At 58.1% G+C, this 21968-nt stretch overlaps 1 protein-coding gene across 1 annotated transcript in view; it reads left to right on the top strand.

Annotated features, from left to right (window-relative positions):
- The window catches only part of Klhl26 (kelch like family member 26), a 24477-nt gene extending 2509 nt beyond the window's left edge, over positions 1-21968 (top strand). Inside the window, exons 2-3 of the mRNA XM_023707218.1 lie at positions 16132-16314; positions 18466-21968. Of these exons, the coding sequence (XP_023562986.1) occupies positions 16132-16314; positions 18466-20047 (1765 nt within the window). The 3' untranslated portion in view covers positions 20048-21968. The remainder of the gene's footprint in view (positions 1-16131; positions 16315-18465) is intronic.

Here is a 21968-nt window from a genome sequence, read left to right as displayed (position 1 = left end):
TGTGTGTGTGTGGCCAGCTCAGCCCACCAGGGGGCGGGGCTGGCTGGCATGTGGTGCTGGGGGATCGAACCGCGGTCCCTGATGCTTTGCCAAGCTAGTTCCAAGTAGGTGCTTTAGACCACTGAGCCATCTCTCCAGCCCCTCTTTCTCTTTTCTTTCTGAGGCTGGCGTGGCATGTGGTGCTGTAGATCAAACCGTTGTCCCTGCGCTTGCCTAAGCTTGCCTAAGCAGGTGCTTTAGTCCGCTAAGCTATCTTGCTGGCCCAGAAGTTTGTTCTTTATCACTGGTGAATGAACAGCAACAAACTGATTACCCTTATAGTGCCAAGTGTGTGGACACAGTTTGTTTAACCCGATTGGAGGACTGTTTGGTTGCTTCCATCTTGGCAATTGTAAATAAAGCCACTGGGAACATCCAGGTAGTGTCTTTGTGTGGATGCAGCACAGTTGCCCTATTGAGGAGGTAGCTAAAAGCGGGCCGATGGGTCACGGGATAGATGTGCGTCCAGCTTTTTAAGAAACCGTCAAGCCAGCTGGGTGTCGTGGCTCATGCCTGTAATCCCAGCACTCGGGTGGCTGAGACAGGAGGATCACTGTGAGTTTGAGACCAGCCTGGGCTACAAAGTGAGCTCAAGGCCAGCCTGACGTGCATTGCTGAGGCAAAATACCCTGCCTCAAAATGACCAAAAAAGAGAGAGAGAAAGAGAAAGAGAAAGAGAGAGAGAAGAAACTGTCAAGCCTACTGTGTAAAACAATTACATTTGGTATCCCTACCAGCAGTGTTCAAGAGTTCCATTTGCAAGCAGAACAGAGGTACATGCCTATAATCCTAGCTACTTAGGGGGCCGGGGCAGGAGGGTCACAAGTTGTAGGCTAGCAAGGCCAACTAAATAAGATACTATCTGAAAATAAAACATTTTAGAAAAGGAATCGGAATGCAGGGCACGGTGCACGTCTAATCCCAACATGTGGGAGCCTAAGGTAGGAGGATTGCTGTGAGCTCAAGTTCAGCCTGGACTACATAGTGAGATCCTATCTCAAAAAACAAAGTTGCGTTTGTTCTGCATCTTCACCACCAGCTGGCATGGCCAGTCCTTCTTTTAGCCACTCTTATAGATGTGCTTCATTGCTTATTGTGGTTTCAATTTGCATTTCCCCAGTAGCTAGTGAGTTTGGCTATTTTTATGGATTTTCTGGATGTCTCTCCTTTTCTTATCGTTGAGACAAAATGCCAGACACCCAGAGTAAGAGGAGTAAGAGTTTATTTGTCCCGTCTTGTTTTGGCGGAACTGGGGCTTAAACTCAGGCCCTTGAGTTTGCCAGGCAAGCGCTTATTCTTCTGAGCCATTTCCCCAGCCCAAGAGTTTATTTGGCTCACAGGTCATAGGATTCAGTTCCTAATTGGCTGGCTCCAAGGCAGGCAGCATGGGAGAGGGGCATGCAGAGGACAAAGGTTCATGGAAGACAGTAGCAGACCGATGCGAGGCCAGTAAGCTGAGACAAGCCTCTTTTGTCCCTTCTATCTTATCTAGGGCAGGTAGCATTCACACCTTTAATCCTAGTGGTTTTTTTGTAATAGGATCAAACTCAGGACTTTGCACTTGCCAGGGAGGTACTGATGTGGCTGAGCTATTTCCCAGCCCTTTTTTTTTTCTTTTTGAGACAGAGTTTCACTCTGTAGTTCAGGGCCTTGAACTCACTTTGTAGCCCAGGCTGGCCTTGAATTTGTACTGGTCCTCCCGCTGCAAGCCACCATGACCAGCAGTCCAGCATTCTTAATCCTAGCATTGCACCGTGAGTGAGTTCCAGCGCACCCACTCTAGATCCAGCCACCTCTGACTGTGTGAGCCTTTGTAAGACAGCGGGATATAAGCCGTAGTAGTTGCTATTCAGGTCCTTGGCAAATTATCTTTTCAATTTTTCGCCCATGTTTTCACTGGGTGGGGCCTGGTGGGAGACCAGATAGCTCACAGAGCCTGTTCTCTGGTCACTTTGCGGGTTTTCTTGAGGTGAAATTTAAAGAGCCAAGTTTACCCTTTTCGAGTGAACCATTCAGTGGCATTTAGTACATCCACAGAATTGTGCAACTGCGATCTCTATCTAGTTCAAAATTATTATTGTCACTCTAAAAGGAGACCCCATACCTGCCCTTGGTTTGTTCTGAAATAGTCCAGACCAGGCTGGGACTCACTATGTGGCCTCAGCTGCCCTCGAGCTCATGTTCTTCCTTCTTCTACCTCCTGAGTCTGGGATTACAGGTGTGTGCTCCCATGCCAGGTAGAGCCCCCACCTAGCAGCGCTCACTTCCTGTTCCCAGCGCAGCTGCTGGCCACTGCGGGTCCTCTTCCTGTCTTTGGATCTGCCTGTTCTGGATGTCTTCTATCAGTGGGAACAAGATGTGCCCACCGGTGTCTGGCTTTCCTCACTTAGGGCCGTTGTCAGTAGCAGTGCTGTAGCTGTGTTGGTGCTCTGTGCTCTTCCTGGCTGAGTGCTACTACACAGTGCAGGCAGACCGGGTTGTTTATCCATTCACCGCTGGCTGGATGCCTTAGCACATTTTCTGTCACTAAAGAATACCAGAAGGCTGGGCACACAGCTTATATGCAAGGCCAGTTTCCATACCTAGAGGACAAGTGAACACATGAATATATAGAAAACAGGCCTACCCCAGACTGGGTGGCCTAACATGGTGAGCTCCTCTGTGGCAGTACCGTGTGGGTGACAGCAGGTCCCCGTGGTACAGCTTGGGGGCCTGGAGTGTGGGTGGCCCAGAGGGGCTCAAGGTAAGGAGCACAGCAGGGAGGGGCGGGGAGACCAACTGAGTGCACAGGCTTCCTGTGGCCCCTGATGCACAGCCTGGCAGGTCCAGAGTCAGGGGGATCACATCTTTTGGGGGGGACCTGCAGTGCTGTCAGGGAGGGTGGCCTTGTCTGTGGTACCGATCTTCCAGCCTGCCAGGCAGCAGGAAGGGGTTTTGTCATCTGGCCAGGGGTGGGGGCGGTACCTGACTTCCCCTGGCTCTTCCTGCGGTCCCACAACTCAGGCAAGTGTCCTCAAGAGGGTTGCCCCCCCAGCATTATGTAACTTGTTTGTTCCAACTTCTCTCTTCTGCAACCGAGGGGGAGAAGAAAGAAAGCAGAGCTGATTCTCTACTTGCTTCCTATCTCGAGGGATCAACAAAACGCTGTTGCCTAGTGGAGATGGTCCTTCAGCACCCGCAGAACCTCAGGGATGGATGAGGTGGCTAGCCTGCCGATGGAGGGAAGGTGGTGCCTGGCCGTGAGCTCTCAAAACAAAAGACACTTGTTCTGCAGCCGCCTGCTCCTGGCCGAGCCTCGGCCTCCCCAGCCAGGCTCCTTGAGGGAGAGACTCAGGCGAAAGCCCCAAGGCTGAGAGGCGCCTCCCAGCCCAGCCACCCTTCCCTCTCAGCCTGTCCCCTGTGAAGGTGTTGCTGAATAACACTGTTCCTGGGGTAAGGAGCGCACACCAGTGCAAGGGCTGAGCTGGCCATGGGGGTCCCCTTAGGAATTTGTGCCTAGCAGGCTGGTCACAGTGCGGCCTGACATAGTGGCCTGTGCTCCTTTAAACTCCCCATAGACCCTCCCTGGCTGCCTGTCCCTAGGCTGTCTCCTTTGAGCCCCTGCCTGTGCTGAGAATAACTGGGGGACCACCTGGCCTTCTGGGAAGGTTTTGTCCCTTGGGCCGCTCCTCCACTCCTTGGGAGAGAAAGGTGCAGTGTTGGCCCTGCAGAGCCTGGGCTTTGGCTCTCAGGACATGAATGCCTGTGTCCAGAGACGCATGACTGTGGTCCCCCCTTCCCACAGGCAGCCTCCAAGTAGGCCGGGTTCCTAGGTAGGGGCCTGGGAGGTGCTGTGCTGGAGACACAGCCGTGTTCCATGCTGCCTTGGGAGACATTGTCTTTCAGCAGCGATGCTGCACGGGTCCTACCCACTGCCCCGGTGTGGGACTCATGTGTCAGGTGGTGGGAAGTGAAAGTTGGCCCCTGCTTTTGGGAAGATGGTGGCATTGTGGCTTGGTAGCCATGAGATGGCGGGGTGGTGACAGCGATGTGGAGTCTGGCCGTGGTGCAGCCTGGTGTGGCTTATGGGGTGATGGGAGTCAGGCGAGCTGCAGGCAGTGTTGGGCCCCAGGGCTCTGGCAGCTCAGTGCATGGTAGAGGAGGCCAGCCTGCCTCACCTCCTGTCAGCAGGCTCCCCAGAGCACAGCACAGCTGTCTCATGACTGGATTGCTGCCATGAGCTGGTGGCTGTCACCACCCAGGGCAGTTTGTGTTATCACTGAGCTAACACCAGGCAGCTGGGGCAACTTGTCACCCACCTTCCTCATGGTGGCTTTTATATTGTACCTAGTGTCTCCCAGACACTTGAAAAGTCAGGCTCACTTTTGCCCTTCATTGTATGGGTATCTTTCAATTTTTAAAATTGTATACTGTCCCTTCCCCCCACTTTTTGGTGCTGAGTATGGAGCCCAGGGCCCACTGAGTTTCACTCCAGCCCTGCCTCTTGTTTATTTTGGGGGGTGACATACTGAGGAGTATCCACGGTGCTCCACCATTGAACTCATGCCATTGCCTTCAGCCTTTTTTTATGGTACCAGGGATTGAACTGAGGACCTTGTGCTTGCCAGGCAAGTGCTTATTCTACTTAGCTATCTCCCTGACCCCTACAGCTATCTTCCTGGCCCCTCAGCCTTTTTTATTTTTAATTTTCAGGTAGTATTTCACTAGGTTCCCAGGCTGCCTGAACCTTGCAATCCTGTCTCAGCCTTGTGAGTAGCTGGGATTTCAGGAGTGCGCCTCTGAGCCCAGCTCTGGCCTTTGGTGTTCCATTTCTTTTCTTTCTTTTTTTTTTTTTTTTTTTTTTTTTTTTTTTTGATTATTTATTGGGGACGGGGAGATAGTTCAGTAGAATAAGCACTTGCCTGGTAAGCGCAAGGGCTTGAGTTCAATCCCCATCCCCCCCCCCCAAAAAAAAAAGTAAAAAGAAAAGTTTATTGGTACATTTTAGATATACAAAATGATTGTATTCAGTATAGGGAATTTGTTCCTGTACATGATATATTTTGATTTCTTTATTTTTCCCAATCTCCCTTCCTTCCTTCATTGTTTCATTTTGTTTTGAGGCAGAGTTTGCTATGGTACAGGCTGCCTTTGAACTGGCTTTGTAGCACACCCTGGCCTTGATCTTGGGATCTTCCTATTTTAGCCTGAGTGCTGAGATGACAGGTATGGCCTAGCACATCTGGCTTTTGTTTTTATTTATTTATTTTTTGTACTAGGAATGTAAATCAGGACTTCATGCCTGCCAGGCTGGCACTGTGCTACTGAGCTTTATCCCTAGCCCTGCCCCTTGGCTTTAAGGAATGCTTTAGACTTGGGGTGTAGATCCTGCAGGAGGAAGAAGACAGAAGTAGGAAGAGGTGAGAGGGGAAAGGATGGCAGTGTAAGGGGAAATAGCTCAGAACACAGCCCTGTGTGATGTGAGGCCTGTGCCCTGGTACCCAGTTCCTTGCTTTTGTTGACAGGCTCATTCCACATCTGTCCTGCCTTGTGGTGTGGGTCGAGGGCCTCCTATGACCTTCCACTGGCCTAGTGTCCACAGGACAGGCTGGCCCCATGTGAACTGGGTACTAGAGTGCCCTACGGCTCCGAGACTGAGTTGGGGCTCACCTCAGGAGGAGTCAGTGTCTCTTTCCCGATGAGAGTGAGGTCAGGGTGCAGGGCATGGTTTGTGTGAAGCTCTTGGGTTGGACTCCCATGTTGGAAGGGTCCCTCTGGTGGTGGACAAGGGGCCCAGAGGTCCCAGTGATGAGGGGCTTGGGGACCTGTAGCAGTGGCTTTGAGGGTCCTTGGCTCTCTCTGTGTTGAAGGCCTGGTGCTAGAGGAACCTTGTGGGAGGAAGAGCTGAGAACACTCTTGGCCTTGAGTGGCCATGCTGGCTGTGAGTATTTAGTGGACACAGAGGTGGCACCTGCGTCCCCGTTCCAGAAAGGCCCCTCGTGCCTCTGGGCTCTGGGCTCGAGCCAGCCTGGGACCTATAGTCCTTGTTGGCCTCAGGTCATCTGAACAGCAGGTCCCAATTCTGAGACTGCCCCTTCTCCAGAGGGAGGGTCATAGACGCTCCGGCGGACTACTGGCTGACATGTCTTTTGTGTTCACTTTGCAGCCACAACCTGGCTCCTGGCCCTCCTTTTCCTTCTGAGCCAGTGCCCTGTCCCAGATTCTGGCCACCAGGCCCTGCCTGATATCAGCCCTTGTCACCCCCTGCCTGACACCTGCCAGGGCTCCCTGTCCTCAGAACAGAATCTGATTCTCTGCGTGGTCCCCCGCCCCCGCCCTATTGGGCCCAGACATACCCGGCCAGAATGTCCTGTCCCTGTCCCAGCAATTTGCACGGCTCAAGTGTTGCCTCCTCAGGGCCTGGCCTCGCTGCCCATCCCATCCCTGCCATCACAGTTCATTCTGTGCCGAGGCTCTGTGTCCCCTGGGAAGTGCACTCCCTGGGGGCAGTGCTTGATGAGATCAGTTAGCAGGGCCCCCAACAGATCAGTGCCCCCACACCATCTGGACTGGATTTCCAGGGGCACTAGCCCCACCCAGGCTCTGCACAGCCGTCCTCCACTTTATGGCATTTCCCCAGCAGGGTCGGGGCAGAGCAGCAGAAGTTCACAGCCTGTCATCAGTAAATCAGCCCTGCTATGGACGGGGCGGCCAGCGGCTGCGCCATGCTGCTTGTGCTCCATTTATTTAATGAGCAGAATTTCAGCACTGCATGTGAAAGTTAAAGCAAGCCACCACCGGCTGGCCTCTCTGTCCAGCTGCCTGAAGTGGGAGGTGGGGGCTGAGCCCGCTGGGCCCCCACTGCCGGCCGGCCCACCCTCCTCCTCTGGTAGCCGCGCTGCAGCTGTGCGGACGAGCTCTCTTAACACTTGTTAACCCCGCGCCTCCATCCCTTCCTCTCCACCCTTCCCCACTTCTCTCCAGAGAGGGCTGTGCAGTTCGCAGGACTCGTCTCTGACGGCTGCGCCAGCATTTCCCTAGCATTCCTGCTCTGCAGAGCGGATTTTGGGGCGCGTCCAGAGTGCTTTCAGACCCCTCACCGAGCAGTGCAGCGCAGCGCCTGACCACTCCATGTGCACTACCACGGTGCACACTGCAAATATTGTGATCCGGGAGGAAGTAACCAGCACCTTGGGGGAATCGCAGACCTTTCCTGCGAGGGCAAGGGCTTCCGGAATTGAACATGCTCAGCCCGCAGGGGTGGACCTTCAGGTTTTTTAAAGGCCCTGAGGGGGGTCACCCGAGGATCGAGGCCGAAGATGTTTTCTGACACCACAGCCGTGAAATTCCACAGGGGTCAGAGACGGGAATCGGGCGGAGCGGTCTGGGTGGATATCCGGCGAGCTATGTCCTCCATGGGCTGTTAGAATTTGAGGCAGTCTGCCAGAGGCGGTCAAGCAGGGGACATGTGACTGCCCAGATTCTCCTGTTACCTGAGTCGAGCGCAGGGCACTTTCCTAGGTGGGTGGACAGTGTGGACAGGTGGCTGTGCTGCAGCAGGCATGCTGGGGGCCTTCCAGGGCCTTGGTGGAATCTGTCCACCAGGAGGGCGCTCTTGCTCTCTCTGCCAGTTCCCTGTGGCCCAGGCCCCCAGAGTGGTGCAGTGGGGAGCACATCGTGTCTGCGCCTCATGAATCACTTGCACGTGTGGCCCACAGTGTTCTAGCCTTCAAGATGGTGGCACTGGCCCCCCACTGTCCTAGCCCTGGCACCCACCCCACATCAGCATTTGGAGTGGCTGAACCTCCGTGTCAGCCCATCAGTATCAGCGTGCAGGCAGCCTGCTGACCTTTCCTGGGGAGCTGTGGTGGGCAGAATGGAGCCGTCTGCTTGCCACAGACGGGCGGGACTCTGGCTGGGACAGCCACCGCCTACTCACCTCAGACTCACCCCTGGGTGACTTCCTCACCCCAGACCCCCTCAGAGGCTCTTGAGCTGTGTCGCAGAAGCTGCAGCTAGAGAGGCACTGCATCTGCGGCAGTCCTCCAGGGGCTTGTCTGGAATGCCATTGGTGACTCTGAGCATCTGCCATGCAGGGCCTCTTTAGGGTAGAACAGGCAGGAAACCAGTTTGTTCTGTTCCTTTCCATTAAAGCTCAGAGGTCACATAGAAAATTCAGGAAGAGTTCTTTCTTTCTTTCTTTTTGAGGTTTCTAGCTTTAAAGGCATTTTGTTTAAGGTTGGAAAGATGTCGCCAGCAGAGTCCCCAGCAGATCCATCTTTCAGTTCTGACCTCCCTCTCCCTGGCACCCACCCACCCGATGGAAAGGTCACCCTATTTTATAAGCCCATCAGCCTGGCAACCCCAAAGGAAAGGCAAACCTTCATCTGGTAGCTCCAGCAAAATTCCCAGGGAAGACACTGATTGGACCAGGTGGGCCACACCCCCATCCTGGGGCCAATCACCAAAGCCATTCTCAGAGGCTCAGGTTGGCCAGGCTGGGCCCTGTGCCTCAACCCATGGATAGGGTCTGCCACTGGGCTTGAGTGTGGAGAAAAGGAGGTTCTGCAAGGAAAACACAAGATCCTTGGGAGGAGAGAGGAGAGATTTAAGCACCCTAAAATGGAGATGTTCCTGAACAGGCTCCTTCTGGTGCTGAAATTTGCTGTCGTCAGAAGGCCCCATGCTGAGTTGGAGGGATGCTGCATCTGGCTCAGCTCCACTGGGGTGAACATGTGCTGCTTGGCAGCCCCGACCCTTCTGGGGCCTCAGCACCGGCCCTGCCAGGGGAGGCAGCGGGCTGGGCTGCCTCACGGCACGTTTCTGCCCTGCCATGCTGGAATTCATCGGTGCTGGAATTCACTGGGTTTTCGAGCAGTGCTCATGCACCTACTTGCCTAATCTGGAGAGCCGGGGGTGTGCTTGTTCGAGTGGCCCTGTCTCTCAGCCTGGCACAGTGGGGTGCTGAGGGGGATGGGCCATTGCCTGATCATCTGGAGGCAGGAGGGAACCTCAGCCTGAGAGCTGCCCGCTGGCTTGCCTCTGGCAGCGGACCCAGCTGGGCTGTGAGGGTGAGGGGCTGTGGTGGACCCAGCTGGGGTGGAAGTGCGGGAGGTTGTGGTAGAGACTATACTTTCAGAGAAGGCTGAGAGGGAAGTGGAGCTGCTGGTGGTAGTGGTGGTACCAGTGTGGAGGAGCTGGTAGACTCGGGAGCCAGGTATGGGGCCAGGTGGAGGGGTCAGGGAGCACCAGGGGCAGAGCAAGCAGGCCCTGGCCAGGGCTTCCTGGTGCTGCCTGTGAGACACCAAGCCTGGCGTTAGGACTTGGGCCAGGAGCTGCAGGGCAGAGGCTGAACAGTGTGAAGGCTCTGGCCCAGTGCTGCCACCTAGGAGCACAGATCTGCTACCCTAGCTGCCTGTCTCTGCACTCACCCAGCCTTCCCTTCATCCGCCTGTCCATCCACCCATCCATTCATCTCATGACCACTTCTTCATTCACCTAGACATCCGTCCACCTAGCCGGCAACCATCTATCCATCCGTCCACCTATCCATCCATCTGTGTATCCTCCTACCCTCCAGTTACCCATCCAACCACCCCCATATACACTCATTGATCCACTCACACATATCACCCAGGTGTCCAGCTGGCCTGCTCACCTACCTGCCCTACACCTACGCACACATGCCCCAGCCCCAGCCCCATGGAGTAGACACAGTGAGCTCCTCCCCTGCTCGATCTGGAGGACTCTTGTGTCAGCTGTGGGGAGATAGGCTAACACAGACAAGTGATGAATGGATGGGACATGAGCAGAGAGGACAGCCAGGCTGAGGCTCAGGGGAGACAGGGTAGCAGTGTGACCTGGCAGGTACTCCACCTCTCTTGCAGGCAGCTGGAAGGTTAGTGGGGTGCACCTTTCTCCCCTGGGCTGGCACTAGGAGCTTCCTTACCCACCCTCGAGTGTGGGCCAAGTCTCCAGGAGCAGTCCCAGCCCTCTGGGCCTCAGTCTGCTCATCTTGCATCTTGGCGGTGGTCCTGGGACTTGGTGTGGTACAGGTGAGGCGTCTCCACTGGCAAACCTGGTGTCCTTCCCCCTGCCTGCTGTGTGGTACTAGACAAGTGTCGACCCTCTCTGGCTATCTATTAAATGGGGATAATGAGGACACAGTAGCGAGTGGAAAGTCGGGAGATGGGTTTGTGTGTGGCCTCCTATAGCCTAGTGCAGGGGTGGTCACTTGGCAGGTGGGGCCTGTTTTAAAGGGATGCTCCTGTGTTGGGTCTTGCTGTGTACCAGTGACCATGTGCCATGGATGCAGAGAGCTTGCTGTTGGACGGGAAAGTGGGGCTGAGTGTGTCCTCTCATCCTGTGCTCTTCTGGATGGCAGGACCTCACTTGCTGGCCTGGAGAAGTGCCTAGCTGCAGTTGGGCGCTCTGGGGCTGGGGCATCACCCAAGGGCTTCCTGTCCATTGGCAGTGGCCAGAGCTCTTTGAATACTGCGCTCCATGGGCCACGGGCCAGGAGCTGGCGTAAAGACCCCATGGGTCAGCCTCGGGTAGCACCTGTAGTGACCCCGGGAGCAGGTACATGGTGCCTTGCCCAGCTGCCAGCCTGCTTCCTTTCTGGAGGCCCTTTCCTTCTGGAGACTGGGATGAAACTCCTGCTCCTCTGACTTCCCTCTCTGCCCTGCCTTCCAGGTGGTGGGACAGAGCCGTGATGGGGTGTGCTGCAGCCAGGCAGAGGGGTGCCTTTTCTCTTGGCTGTAGTGTTGGGCCTGCGAGTGGCCAGGTTGCCGGTTTGCCTCCCCGCGATGCTGCAGGTGCTGTTTACTGTCTTCCTGTGTGCTTGGTGAAGCTGAAGACACACACAGGGCCCAGGACACAGGCTGTGTGTGGCGATCCTCAGGGCTGGCAGGGTCTGTCTGCCTGCATCCCAGCAGCAGGGCCTGTGTTCCCATCACACCTACCACCTGGGCACGCACAGATCTGCCGTGGCAGAGCCAGGCACATGCAGACCAGGGTGAGGGGAACCCCAGTAGACTGCTGATGCACTGGGAGCTGGAGGGAGCCACAGCAGGGGGCGGGCACTTGCAGTACTGGGTAGGGAAGGGACCAGGACTCACATGTGGTGGGGTAGTGCCAGACCCCAACCCACCCACTTCTGCCCAGGCAGATCCTTTCTGTCAGTCAGTCTGTTCTGGGTTGCTGATTCCTCCTCCTCAGCTCTTCAGCATTTGGGTTCCTGGCCTGCAGGGGCACACTGCTGTGGGGACCTTCTCAGTTCCTGGGCCCCCTGCTATCTCCCAGTAGAACTGCTCTTGCCTGTGCACCCCCCTTCTGGGAACCCTTTGGGAAGGAGTGGGCCTTGCTCAGGAGGGGCGGCCGGGAAGGGGGATGGGGCCACCACACAGTCCCAGGGGAAGGCTCACTGACGTGAGTGTGGGGGCTGCTGGCTGGCCTTCGAGTCTGAGGCCAGTTCCAGGTGCCAGAACACAATGACTTTATCCTGCCGGCCGGGAGCACAAGTACCCAGAACTGTGAAATATTGTGGTAACCACAGCAACAGCAACTGGGGTCAGCTGCCTCAGGGAGTACGTCGTACCATAGTCTTCTGCACCTCTTGATCCTGGGGCCTTGGTCCCAGATGCCACATAAGCCTGGTGCCATTGGCAGGCTGCGTACAAATGGAAAGAAGCTGCCTGCAGTTGTGAGGGCTGCATAGGGCCTCGGTTTCCCCAAAGCCTGGCACCTGCTCTCTGGGAGGTGTGTGGGGAAGGGTCCATGTTAATGGGGGGTATATCAGCGTCTCCTGTGGTTGGAGAGGAGGAGAGTGAGTCTGCGCATATACATGCATGTAAAGGAGCCCAGATGTGTTCGGTGGGCGCAGAGCTCCACTCACAGTTCCAGGGCCCTGGCCCCCTTCCCTGTCTCTGCCCCATCTTTCGCACCCTCCGGGTCTGCACCCCTTCCCTCTGGGTCTCTGATGAGGCTCTACATTCATCCATGGCGGTGCTCCAGTTGCCGGCTGGGGCAGAGCTGAAGAGGGCACTGCCGTCCTTCGCCCCTCCACACAGGGACCCTGGGCGGGGCAGGCTTTGAAGGGCCGGGGTGCAAGCCAGCCAGCTGTGCTGCTCCGATGTGCCGCGCCCAGCCACATGGACAATAAACCTGGAGCTGGCTTGGAAAGTGGAAGTGCTCTCAGCCGGGGAAGCGAGCCTGCGCTCAGAACAGTGTGTGCGGGACGCTCACAGGCGCGCTGGCTGTCCGCTCGGCGTGGGGGTGGGAAAGGGCTTAACAAAGCCCCAAAGAAACGTTTCCATGAAATTCTTCTTGTTCTTGCTTTTTTTTTCTTTTTCCTTTTTGGACATTCCAATGAGAATGATCTGGGGCTTCAAATGTTTCTAGCCAGCCGGGAGGCAACTGCAGGGATGAGGCCGGCAGCTGGGTTGAGGCCAGAGGAGGGGCGCCCACCCTGGTGGGTGCTCAGCTCTGCTCCCCCACCAGCCCTAGGAGCAGTCCCATGGCCCCCACTCCTGCTCCCCAACCGGCCTGGTCACTGTGACACTGGCCACAGCTGGCATGGCTCTGAGTGTCCTGTGACCCCTCCTGCATCCCTTCACTATTTCCAGAGGAGACACAAGGCCAGGCTGCCCCACGAGGACGCCATTCCCTGACACAGATGTCCCTGAGGACATGCCCCACCCGGTGCCACACAGGGGGACACAGGCAAGGCAGGGTGAGGATGGTGGGGCGAGCAGCCATGTGGAGGCCGGGGCCAGGCCAAGGACGCAGCCAGGGTGAGTGGCCTCCAGGGACACCCTGACCCGGCTGCTGACGCACGGACTCCGATGACTCACGTGCGGGTGATTGTGACTTGAGTGGCTGTCTGGAGACTTGGGCGGGCCGAGGGCCACTGCCTTCCTGGGGCTAGCCGCCCCCTGTCTGGGTCCAACCTGAGTGATGGGTTCTTTCCCTCCCTAGTCACCAGTGAGGCTGCCCTTTGCTCCTGCCCACCTCAACCCGGGCTGTACCTCGCTGTCTAAGCTTCTGGGGGTGCCTGCCACTGTGGCTGCCCTCAGGGTGGTGGGGGCTCTGGGACAGAGGAGTCTTTGTAGGACAGGGAGGGACACAGCCATGCGGGCCTCTGTTGCATGGGACATGAAGGGGCGGGGGATGGGGCTGCTCTCCCTTTTTGATCCAGCTGGGTGTCTCCTGGGCGGGGCTGTCCTGACTCCTGGAGAGGAACCTGTGCGTTCCTGGAGTGCCCCGCTGCCACACGCTGGCGGTAAGGCGGCCTCGCCCACCTGTGGCCAAGGCCTGTGCACCTCGCATGTCCCTGAGCTCCCAGATCACCAGAGCTGGGGTGACCAGACCATTGGCCACCAAGACCCAGCCTAGCTTCCCCTCTCGGAGGCCTGTTGGTCACTTGTGCTATCCCTGAGAACCCCAGGAACACCCATGCCAGGAAGGCTCTTGCCTGCCTTCGTGGTCGCCCGCTGTCCGCTGAGGAGACTAGCCCAGGGCAGGGAAGTGGACACCCTGTCCCTGTCCTCCCCCAGAGCAGCACCGCTGCCAGCTTTTCTGCCCTCTGGGGGCATTCTTGGCACACAGGGCGTGGGTTCCTCCTCCGTCTGGGTGAGGTGCAGCCACGGCCTCCCTGCTGGCTGCTGTCACGTGGCCCCCTACCTGCTTGTGCCCAAGTTGGAGGCGGCACATTTGGCCCTGGCTCACACACCTGCAGGAGTACTGGGAACAGGAGTACTGGGAACAGAAGCTGCACCTGTGCCACCAGGCCCAGGCGTTTTCTGCTGTTCCTCCCTTGATGATACTTCGCCATAGCCCTTTTCCAGCATCTCCCTGCATGGGGTGTCGCCCTCATGGGGGTGTGGGTCCATACCTGAGCATCTGGGGTTCCTGAGGGAACACCATGTTGCATCCCTCAAATGGTCGCAGAGGCCATCTCTGGGCTGGAGTCTGGGGCTCTAGAGTGTGGCCAGCCGTGCCATGCCTTCCTCCTGGGACTCGTCCTCACCAGGATGCTGTGAAGCCACACAGGTCTCTTCCTCCTTACTCTCCCACCTTTTCTGGGTGCACCGCTTTCCTCCCTCAAGGCTGCTGCCTGTGCTGATTTCGTGTACTTTCTGTGCGTGGAGGGGCACGCTTCTGAGGAGTGAAGGTGCCTGTGCCTCCTGCCCCGTGCTGCTGTTTTTATTGGAAAGCAGAGGCTAGAGAGGTGGGCAGGCACCCGGAAGGCAGAGACAACACGAGTGACCGACAGGGCCTCTGTGAGGGGGCTGGGGTCTCTGAGTGGCCTCGTGATGCCACTGTCTCTGTGTGAACCCCTTTTTGGGGGTCAACCATACATGCGCACCTGCCCTGCGGGTGCAGAGAGACACGAGAAGTCCTCCTGCACTGCCTGGTCTCCTCCAGCTCTGGGGGACAAAGTGCCAGAGTGAAGCAGAATGGTAGAGGCTGTGGTGGGGCCACAGGGATCTGTGAGGCAAAGTGTCCACAAGAGGCTTGGCTTGCATGGCACCCTCCCCTGCTGCTGTTGCGAGAGGCTCCAGCTGTAACCTTGCTCTGGCCTTCGGGACAGTGGCAGGGTTCTCAGGCAGCCCAAGGGCTGGTGTCTGGGTTCAGACCTCTGGGGTCCCTTCCAAGTCCCTTGTGTGTCCACCACATCTTCACGGACATCAACTCCCCAGGGTGGGCTGCAGGGACGCCCACACTATGGCACATGTGTGCATTGGGGCTTCTGAGGCTTCTGCATGGTGGTCAGGAATTCCGGCTTTCCCTGTCCCGTCCCATACTGTCCCATCCTGTCCTGTCCTGTTCCCGCTCATCCTGTCCTTTCCTTCCATCTCTGATCTCAGCTCTGGCTACTTCTTCTAAATGTCCCATCCAGTCCATTGATGTCTGTCCTCACCCTTATAAGGAGCCATGAGTGCCCTATGCCAGGCCCAGACCCATCAGCAGAGTGCTGGCCCAGTGCAAGCATGAAGGAGGGCGTGGGCGATGGGCTGAGGTGAGGACCTGGGGCCAGAAGCTCTACTGCATGGCCCTGTGGCTCCCTTGCCCGTTGTCCCTGATGGGCTTAGATGCCCTGGTGTGCCTGCTCTGGGTCTGTTCTGGCCTGCCTCTGCTGGTGCAGGGCTGCTTTGCCTCTTAGTGCACCAGCTGCCGAGGGGCTGAGCAGGTTGTGACAGGGGCAGCCTGATCAAGGGCTCTGGGACCATCATTGTCTTCTTCCCAGCCTTCAAGACTTCCGGGCTGTTGGGGGCATGGAGGAGCTGAGGCAGCTGCTCCTGACTGGGCGGGCAGTGCCGAGGTGGGCATCCCTTCCACCTGCTCCCCTCAGCCAGGAGAAGGCACCTGGCACCCGGCACCCAGCACCCAGCACTGCTTCCCCAGACCCCTGCATTGCTTGCCACCACTGAGCCCTACCTGTGAGGGACCTGCAGCTTTCTATACTGTGTCCTCCTACTTCCGGCAGTCAGTGCTGGACTGCAGGTACCTTGCTCTCCCTGGCTGCCCTTTCTCGAGGGTCTTCCAAGGGCCATGCGGAGGCAGGGGCCTCTGAGTGCAGGGAGAATGTGGTGCTGGGGAGGGTGGCTGTGGCCTGTGGGATGGCCTCTGAGGGCGGGTGTGCACTGTTGATACAAGACCTGGGAGGAGTCGCGTGTGCCGTACTTGTATTTTTGGTTTTGGTGCTGGGGATGAAACCCAGTACCTTCACTCTGAGCTGCATCCTTGTACTCTTTTACTCTTTGAGACAGGGTCTTGCTAAGTTGCTGGGTTTCCCAGGCTAGGCGTGAACCGTGCTCCTCCTGCCTCAGCCTCCTGGAGTGCTGGCCTGACATGCCTGTGCCACCCTGGCCAGCTCTAAGCTGTTGGGAAGTGGGCAGTTCAGCAGTAATTGGTGCCTCTACAGTGTTGTGCAGCTTCCTCGCTGGCTGACTCTGGAGCACTTCCTCACCCCAAAAGGAGGCCCTGTGCATACTGACATTCCCCTCATCTCCACACCACATCCCAGGGTACCCAGCCCTTTGCTGTGGACTTGCATGCTCACTGGCCTTCCATGGCCCTGAGCCGTGTCCACCTCTGCTCTCCCCACAGCGTGGCTGATAAGCATGGGACTCTCAAGTGCACCTTCTCAGCCCCCGGCCACAGTGCCAGCCTCCTGCAGGGCCTGGCCGCCCTCCGTGCGCAGGGCCAGCTGCTGGACGTCGTGCTCACCGTCAGCAGAGAGGCCTTCCATGCGCACAAGGTGGTCCTGGCTGCCTGCAGTGACTACTTCCGGTGAGCACCCAGCAGTGGGTGGGGGCAGCGGCCAGGGACCCGAGGAGGGGCGGGTGGTGCTGGCCTCTCCTCCGGGCTGGTGGACCTGCTGAGTTCTCAGTTGTCACAGAGGGGCAGAAGTGCCGGGCAGACAGCTACTCAGGTACCTGATGGGCAGCCCTGGCTCTGGGCACAGCGGTGGGCGCTGTAGGACTGTCCCTTGAAATCTTTTTCTTTTAATTGTCATTTTTTTAATGTATTTGGTACAGGGTCTCATTATGCGGCTCGGACTCGTAGTGATCCTCCTGTTTCAGCCTCCCCCGTGCTGGGATTACAGGTGTGTGCCACCACCCCTGATCTCAGTGGCCTGCTCAGTACATCTGGGGGCAGGGCTGGTGCAGCACATGGTGCTGGGCACTAAAACCCAGTCCCTGCGCTTGCTTAAGCAGGTACTTAGTACACTGAGCTATCTGACCAGCTCTTTCTCTTTTTTTAAGCCATAGTATGGATTGAACTCAGCCTTTGCACTGAGCTGTATCTGCAGTCCTATTTTTTATTTTGAGATGAGGTCTTACTAATTGCTAAGTTGTCCAGTCTCAGCTTGAGCTTGTGACCCTCCTGCCTCAGCCTCCCAGAGTCTGTATTTCATGCCTACTGTATGCCAGGCAGTGGTCTCAGCCTTGGGGATGCAGCCTGGCATCTACATCAGGGTGCCTACAGCAGACCAGCCAAAGGGGAGGGGGGCCTGAGAACTGCAGTGACCTGGGTCTTGCCAATGCCTGTGCGCTGGGCTCTGTCCCCATTCCTTGCATGGTGGCCACAGCCTTGGTGAGTCTATGGGTCTGTCCATCTGTCCTGTGCAGTGGCTGGGCTAGAAGTGAGGGATACCTGGAGCTGGGGTTGCCATGGCACGGGAGCAATGGCACCCTCCTTTGGTGACCGGCTGACCATGCCTCCAGGCCTGGCTACCCGCCCTGTGGGCTTTGTGAGGTTGTTTTGGGGCGTTGCAGCACCCAAGCCAACTGGGGCGCTGCTATTTTTATTTCAGATTTGGGGACGGGTGGGCCAGCCAGCCAGCAATGCCCTTTAAAGGCTCCCCCGTGCTGGCACTGCAGCCCGCGAGACCTTAAAAGGCAAAGCTCTCTCTGTCGCCCATGGCCCACTGCCTGTCTTCATCATAGCACCCAAGGACAAGGGGCGACAGGCAGGGGCAGGATGGGGGCGCCTACGGCATCCTCAGAGATGTCCTCCCACTATGTCCCTGAGCCAGGTACCACTGAGGCAAGACATGTGGTGCCCCATTGCAGGAAGCATCAGTGTGAGCTTGGGCAGGTATGGTGGTGCATGGCCACATCGCAGCACTCTGGGAGGCTGAGGCAGGAGGACTGCAAGTTTAAGCCCAGCCCTGGACAATTTAGTGGCTTAGCAAGATTTTGCCTTAAAATAAAAAGTAAGGCCTGGGGATGGAGTTTAGTGTGATGGCTGTGGGTTCAAAAACAAAAACAAAAATGCAAAACTTGGTGTGAGCACCAGCCACACTGTGGGAAGGGCCCCCTGCTGGGTTCCCTCCAGGTCCCTGGGAGCCACAGCCTGGACCTTGAGCCTCCCTGCTGCCTCCCACAGCAGAGCAGTGTGGGACACCTGGGTATTCCTGGGGTGTGTGTCCTCCCTATCCCTGTGGCCGCAGAGACCCAGGCCAGTGAAGTGGAGGCCTTGTGTCCAGTGGTAAGTAGGAGACGCAGAGGGGAGCCCTGGGCTCCAGAACCTGGAAGCACACTGCTGGTGTGCGTCCTGTGGCTCTGCCATCTGGCGAGTGACAGGCCTGGGCCAGGTGCATGTTGAGGGTGAGCAGCAAGTCTGTTCCTGGAGGCCGCCCCGGGATGGAGTAAAACTTCCTTTCTTTCTAGTTGCAATGGTGTATGCCGTCATCCCAGAACATGGGGAGGCTGAGGCAGGAGGACCACAAGGTTTGAGTCCAGCCTGGGCAACTCAATGAGACTGTCTCAAAATAAAAACCAAAAAGGGCTGCAGATGTGGTTCACTGGGGGCCCTGGTTCAGCTGTAGTACTGCACCCCGTCTGTGTTTCTCTTGCGCACCAGGCCAGGCTGTGTCTGGCTCCCTGGCACCCCTGGGCTACACCCCTGCCCACAGCCTATGTTGCCACCCCACAGGGCCATGTTCACGGGCGGCATGCGGGAGGCAAGCCAGGACATCATCGAGCTGAAGGGTGTGTCGGCCCGCGGCCTGCGGCATATCATAGACTTTGCCTACAGCGCTGAGGTGACGCTGGACCTGGACTGCGTGCAGGACGTGCTCGGCGCCGCCGTGTTCCTGCAGATGCTGCCGGTGGTGGAGCTGTGCGAGGAGTTCCTCAAGGCAGCCATGAGTGTGGAGACCTGCCTCAACATCGGCCAGATGGCCACCACCTTCAGCCTGGCCTCGCTGCGCGAGTCAGTGGACACCTTCACCTTCCGCCACTTCCTGCAGATCGCGGAGGAGGAGGACTTCCTGCGCCTGCCACTCGAGCGCCTGGTCTTCTTCCTGCAGAGCAATCGGCTGCAGAGCTGTGCTGAAATTGACTTGTTCCGTGCTGCTGTCCGCTGGCTGCAGCACGACCCAGCCCGGCGGCCACGTGCCAGCCATGTGCTGTGCCACATCCGCTTCCCGCTCATGCAGTCCTCGGAGCTGGTGGATAGCGTGCAGACCCTGGACATCATGGTGGAGGACGTGCTGTGCCGCCAGTACCTACTGGAGGCCTTCAACTACCAGGTGCTGCCCTTCCGGCAGCATGAGATGCAGTCGCCACGCACCGCAGTGCGCTCCGATGTGCCCTCGCTGGTCACCTTTGGCGGCACGCCCTACACAGACAGTGACCGCTCTGTCAGCAGCAAGGTGTACCAGCTACCCGAGCCCGGTGCCCGCCACTTCCGCGAGCTCACGGAGATGGAGGTGGGGTGCAGTCACACCTGTGTGGCTGTGTTGGACAACTTCGTGTATGTGGCCGGTGGCCAGCACCTGCAGTATCGCAGTGGCGAGGGTGCAGTGGATGCCTGCTACCGGTACGACCCGCACCTGAACCGCTGGCTGCGGCTGCAGGCCATGCAGGAGAGCCGTATCCAGTTCCAGCTGAATGTGCTGTGTGGCATGGTGTATGCCACAGGGGGCCGCAACCGCGCCGGCAGCCTGGCATCTGTGGAGCGCTACTGCCCGCGGCGCAACGAGTGGGGCTATGCCTGCTCGCTGAAGCGCCGCACCTGGGGCCACGCTGGCGCCTCCTCGGGGGGCCGCCTCTACATCTCGGGGGGCTATGGCATCTCGGTGGAAGACAAGAAGGCACTGCACTGCTACGACCCTGTGGCTGACCAGTGGGAGTTCAAGGCCCCTATGAGCGAGCCGCGCGTGCTGCATGCCATGGTGGGCGCTGGAGGCCGCATCTATGCGCTGGGCGGCCGCATGGACCATGTGGACCGCTGCTTCGACGTGCTGGCCGTGGAGTACTACGTGCCTGAGACAGACCAGTGGACCAGTGTGACGCCCATGCGGGCTGGCCAGTCTGAGGCTGGCTGCTGCCTGCTGGAGCGGAAGATCTACATTGTCGGGGGCTACAACTGGCGCCTCAACAACGTCACGGGCATTGTGCAGGTATACAACACGGAGACGGATGAGTGGGAGCGCGACCTGCACTTCCCCGAGTCCTTCGCGGGTATCGCCTGTGCACCCGTCCTGCTGCCCCGCGCTGGGGCCAGGAGATAGCCCTGGTGACCTGGGAGCCTGCTGGGCCGCACGTCCAATGGTGCAGGACCTGGGCGCTCCCAGGCTGGACGAGTCCCCCGCTCTGGGTCCCCCGTCCCTCCCAGCCAGCTGGATCTGGGCTTGACTCCTTGTTCCCCTAGAGTCCTGGCAGTGGGCACTGGGGTCGCCTCAGGGTCCCTGTCAGGGGCTCTCCTCAACTCCTGCTCTCCCTACCTGCATTGGCTTTACGACGTAAGGTCCTCAGGCCTTCCCACGCCTGGGTGCCCCTGCTCTGGAATGAGCTCACCCCACCATGTGGTGTGCACGAGGATGGCCAGGATGAGGCGCCGTGAGGGCCAGGCCGTGTGGGCTGTGTCTGCCTCCCTGCCCGTCCGGACACCACCTGTCCTGGCCCTCACCCTGAGTTGGCCCTGAGCTGCGTCCCAGCGCTCGCAGAGGGCAGGCATGCAGTACCCACCTGTTGTATCCCGTTCCCAGATGGAAGTGCCTGAGGCCCCCAGCTCAGGTGGGCCCATCAGCTAGGCCAGCTGGGAACCCAGGGCGGGCAAGTCTCCCCTTCACGGCTCTGTGGCTTCTGCAGCCACATTCATTTTGAGCTCCAAACCTCAAAACTGCTCCTTTCTGTTTTGTTTTACTTTCTGTTTTTGTAAGGAGGCAGCACTGCTGTCTTCAAAATGAGATCTGTACTCTGGGGGCAGCTTAAAGCGTCTTCTTGCTGCTAACAAACGATGGATGTCGTGTTTGCGCGGCCTGCGCACCGTGCAAAGGATTAACCTCATGCCTCCGCCAACATCGCCTCTTAATGTCTCCTTTTATTTAATAAAAATGTTATGGTGGAAAAATGGAGCGGCCGGCGCTGAGCCTGGGTGGCTCAGCTGATTGGTCACAGATTGGCGGTGGCTTCCATGCCTCTGCGGCTCCTCTGCCCGCCACAGAGGAGCTGGGGGCTGGGCTCCTGCTACCCAGGGCTGGGGCCATCGTCTGCCAGGCCCTTCACGTGGTACCCGGAGTGAGGCCGGGCTCTGGCTGGGGCCAGTGCCTCATGGGCCAGGGGAGCAGCTCCAGTCCTGTGTCAGGCCTCAGCTCGGGCACAGCCTCTCCTTTCCAGAATAGTCAGCAGTGTCCCTCAGGCTCAAAGAGTGCTTCCTGGAGTCCCCAGAGTGGCGGTCTGCTTGCTGTGAGAGCCGTATGGCCCACACACCAGGGGTCAGTGCCCGACAGCCTCTAGATCTGGGCCAAGCAGCACCTGGTGGGGACCTGATTGGGCACTGCAGGGCGCTTGGATTCGGGCTTTGGAAAGCTGGGTCCTTTCCTGGGCCTCAGCACAACACGCTGCCCCCTCCCCAAAAGCAGGCTTCCTGCTGCAGGCTCGGCCCACCAGGGGGGCAGAGGGGCCTCTGCCAGCTGCAAGTCCCCAATCAGCTCACACCTTGGAACATCTTGTCCCCGATGAGCTGGCAGGGGTGTGGGCTGGGTGGGGGGCGTCGCGCCACTGACCGCGCAGAACCACACAGCAGCCCAAGGAATGTCCTCGGCCCCCGCCCCGCCCCCAGAAGAAAGGAAAATTATTTTTCGTATTGTAAACTTTAAACACGCAAAAGCTGTTTTTAATTTAGCAGAAACTGGCTTGAACGTTCACTTTGTGAAGGTCTGTGTGCTTCCGAGAAAGGGGGAACAGGCCTGCGCGCGCACGCTCAGGAGCACACCTGTGTGTGTGGGTGTGCGTGCCAGCACCCCTGCTCACTTGTGTACACAGCAGTGGGTCACATATCTGCTCACTCACACGCGTGTGCGCACAAGCCCTCGTGCTGCTGGCCCGAGCCTCCCAGGGGCCTGGAGCCCGCACCTCCCTGGGGTTGCTGCTTCCTGCGGCCGAGCCTCTCCGCCAGGCCTGGCCCTGCTCCTGTGGAGCCTTCCTCCG

This window comes from Octodon degus, unplaced genomic scaffold (genome assembly GCF_000260255.1).
Source record: "Octodon degus isolate 3935 unplaced genomic scaffold, OctDeg1.0 scaffold00282, whole genome shotgun sequence".
Taxonomy (NCBI): domain Eukaryota; kingdom Metazoa; phylum Chordata; class Mammalia; order Rodentia; family Octodontidae; genus Octodon; species Octodon degus.
This window is presented reverse-complemented; position numbering and strand designations above follow the sequence as displayed.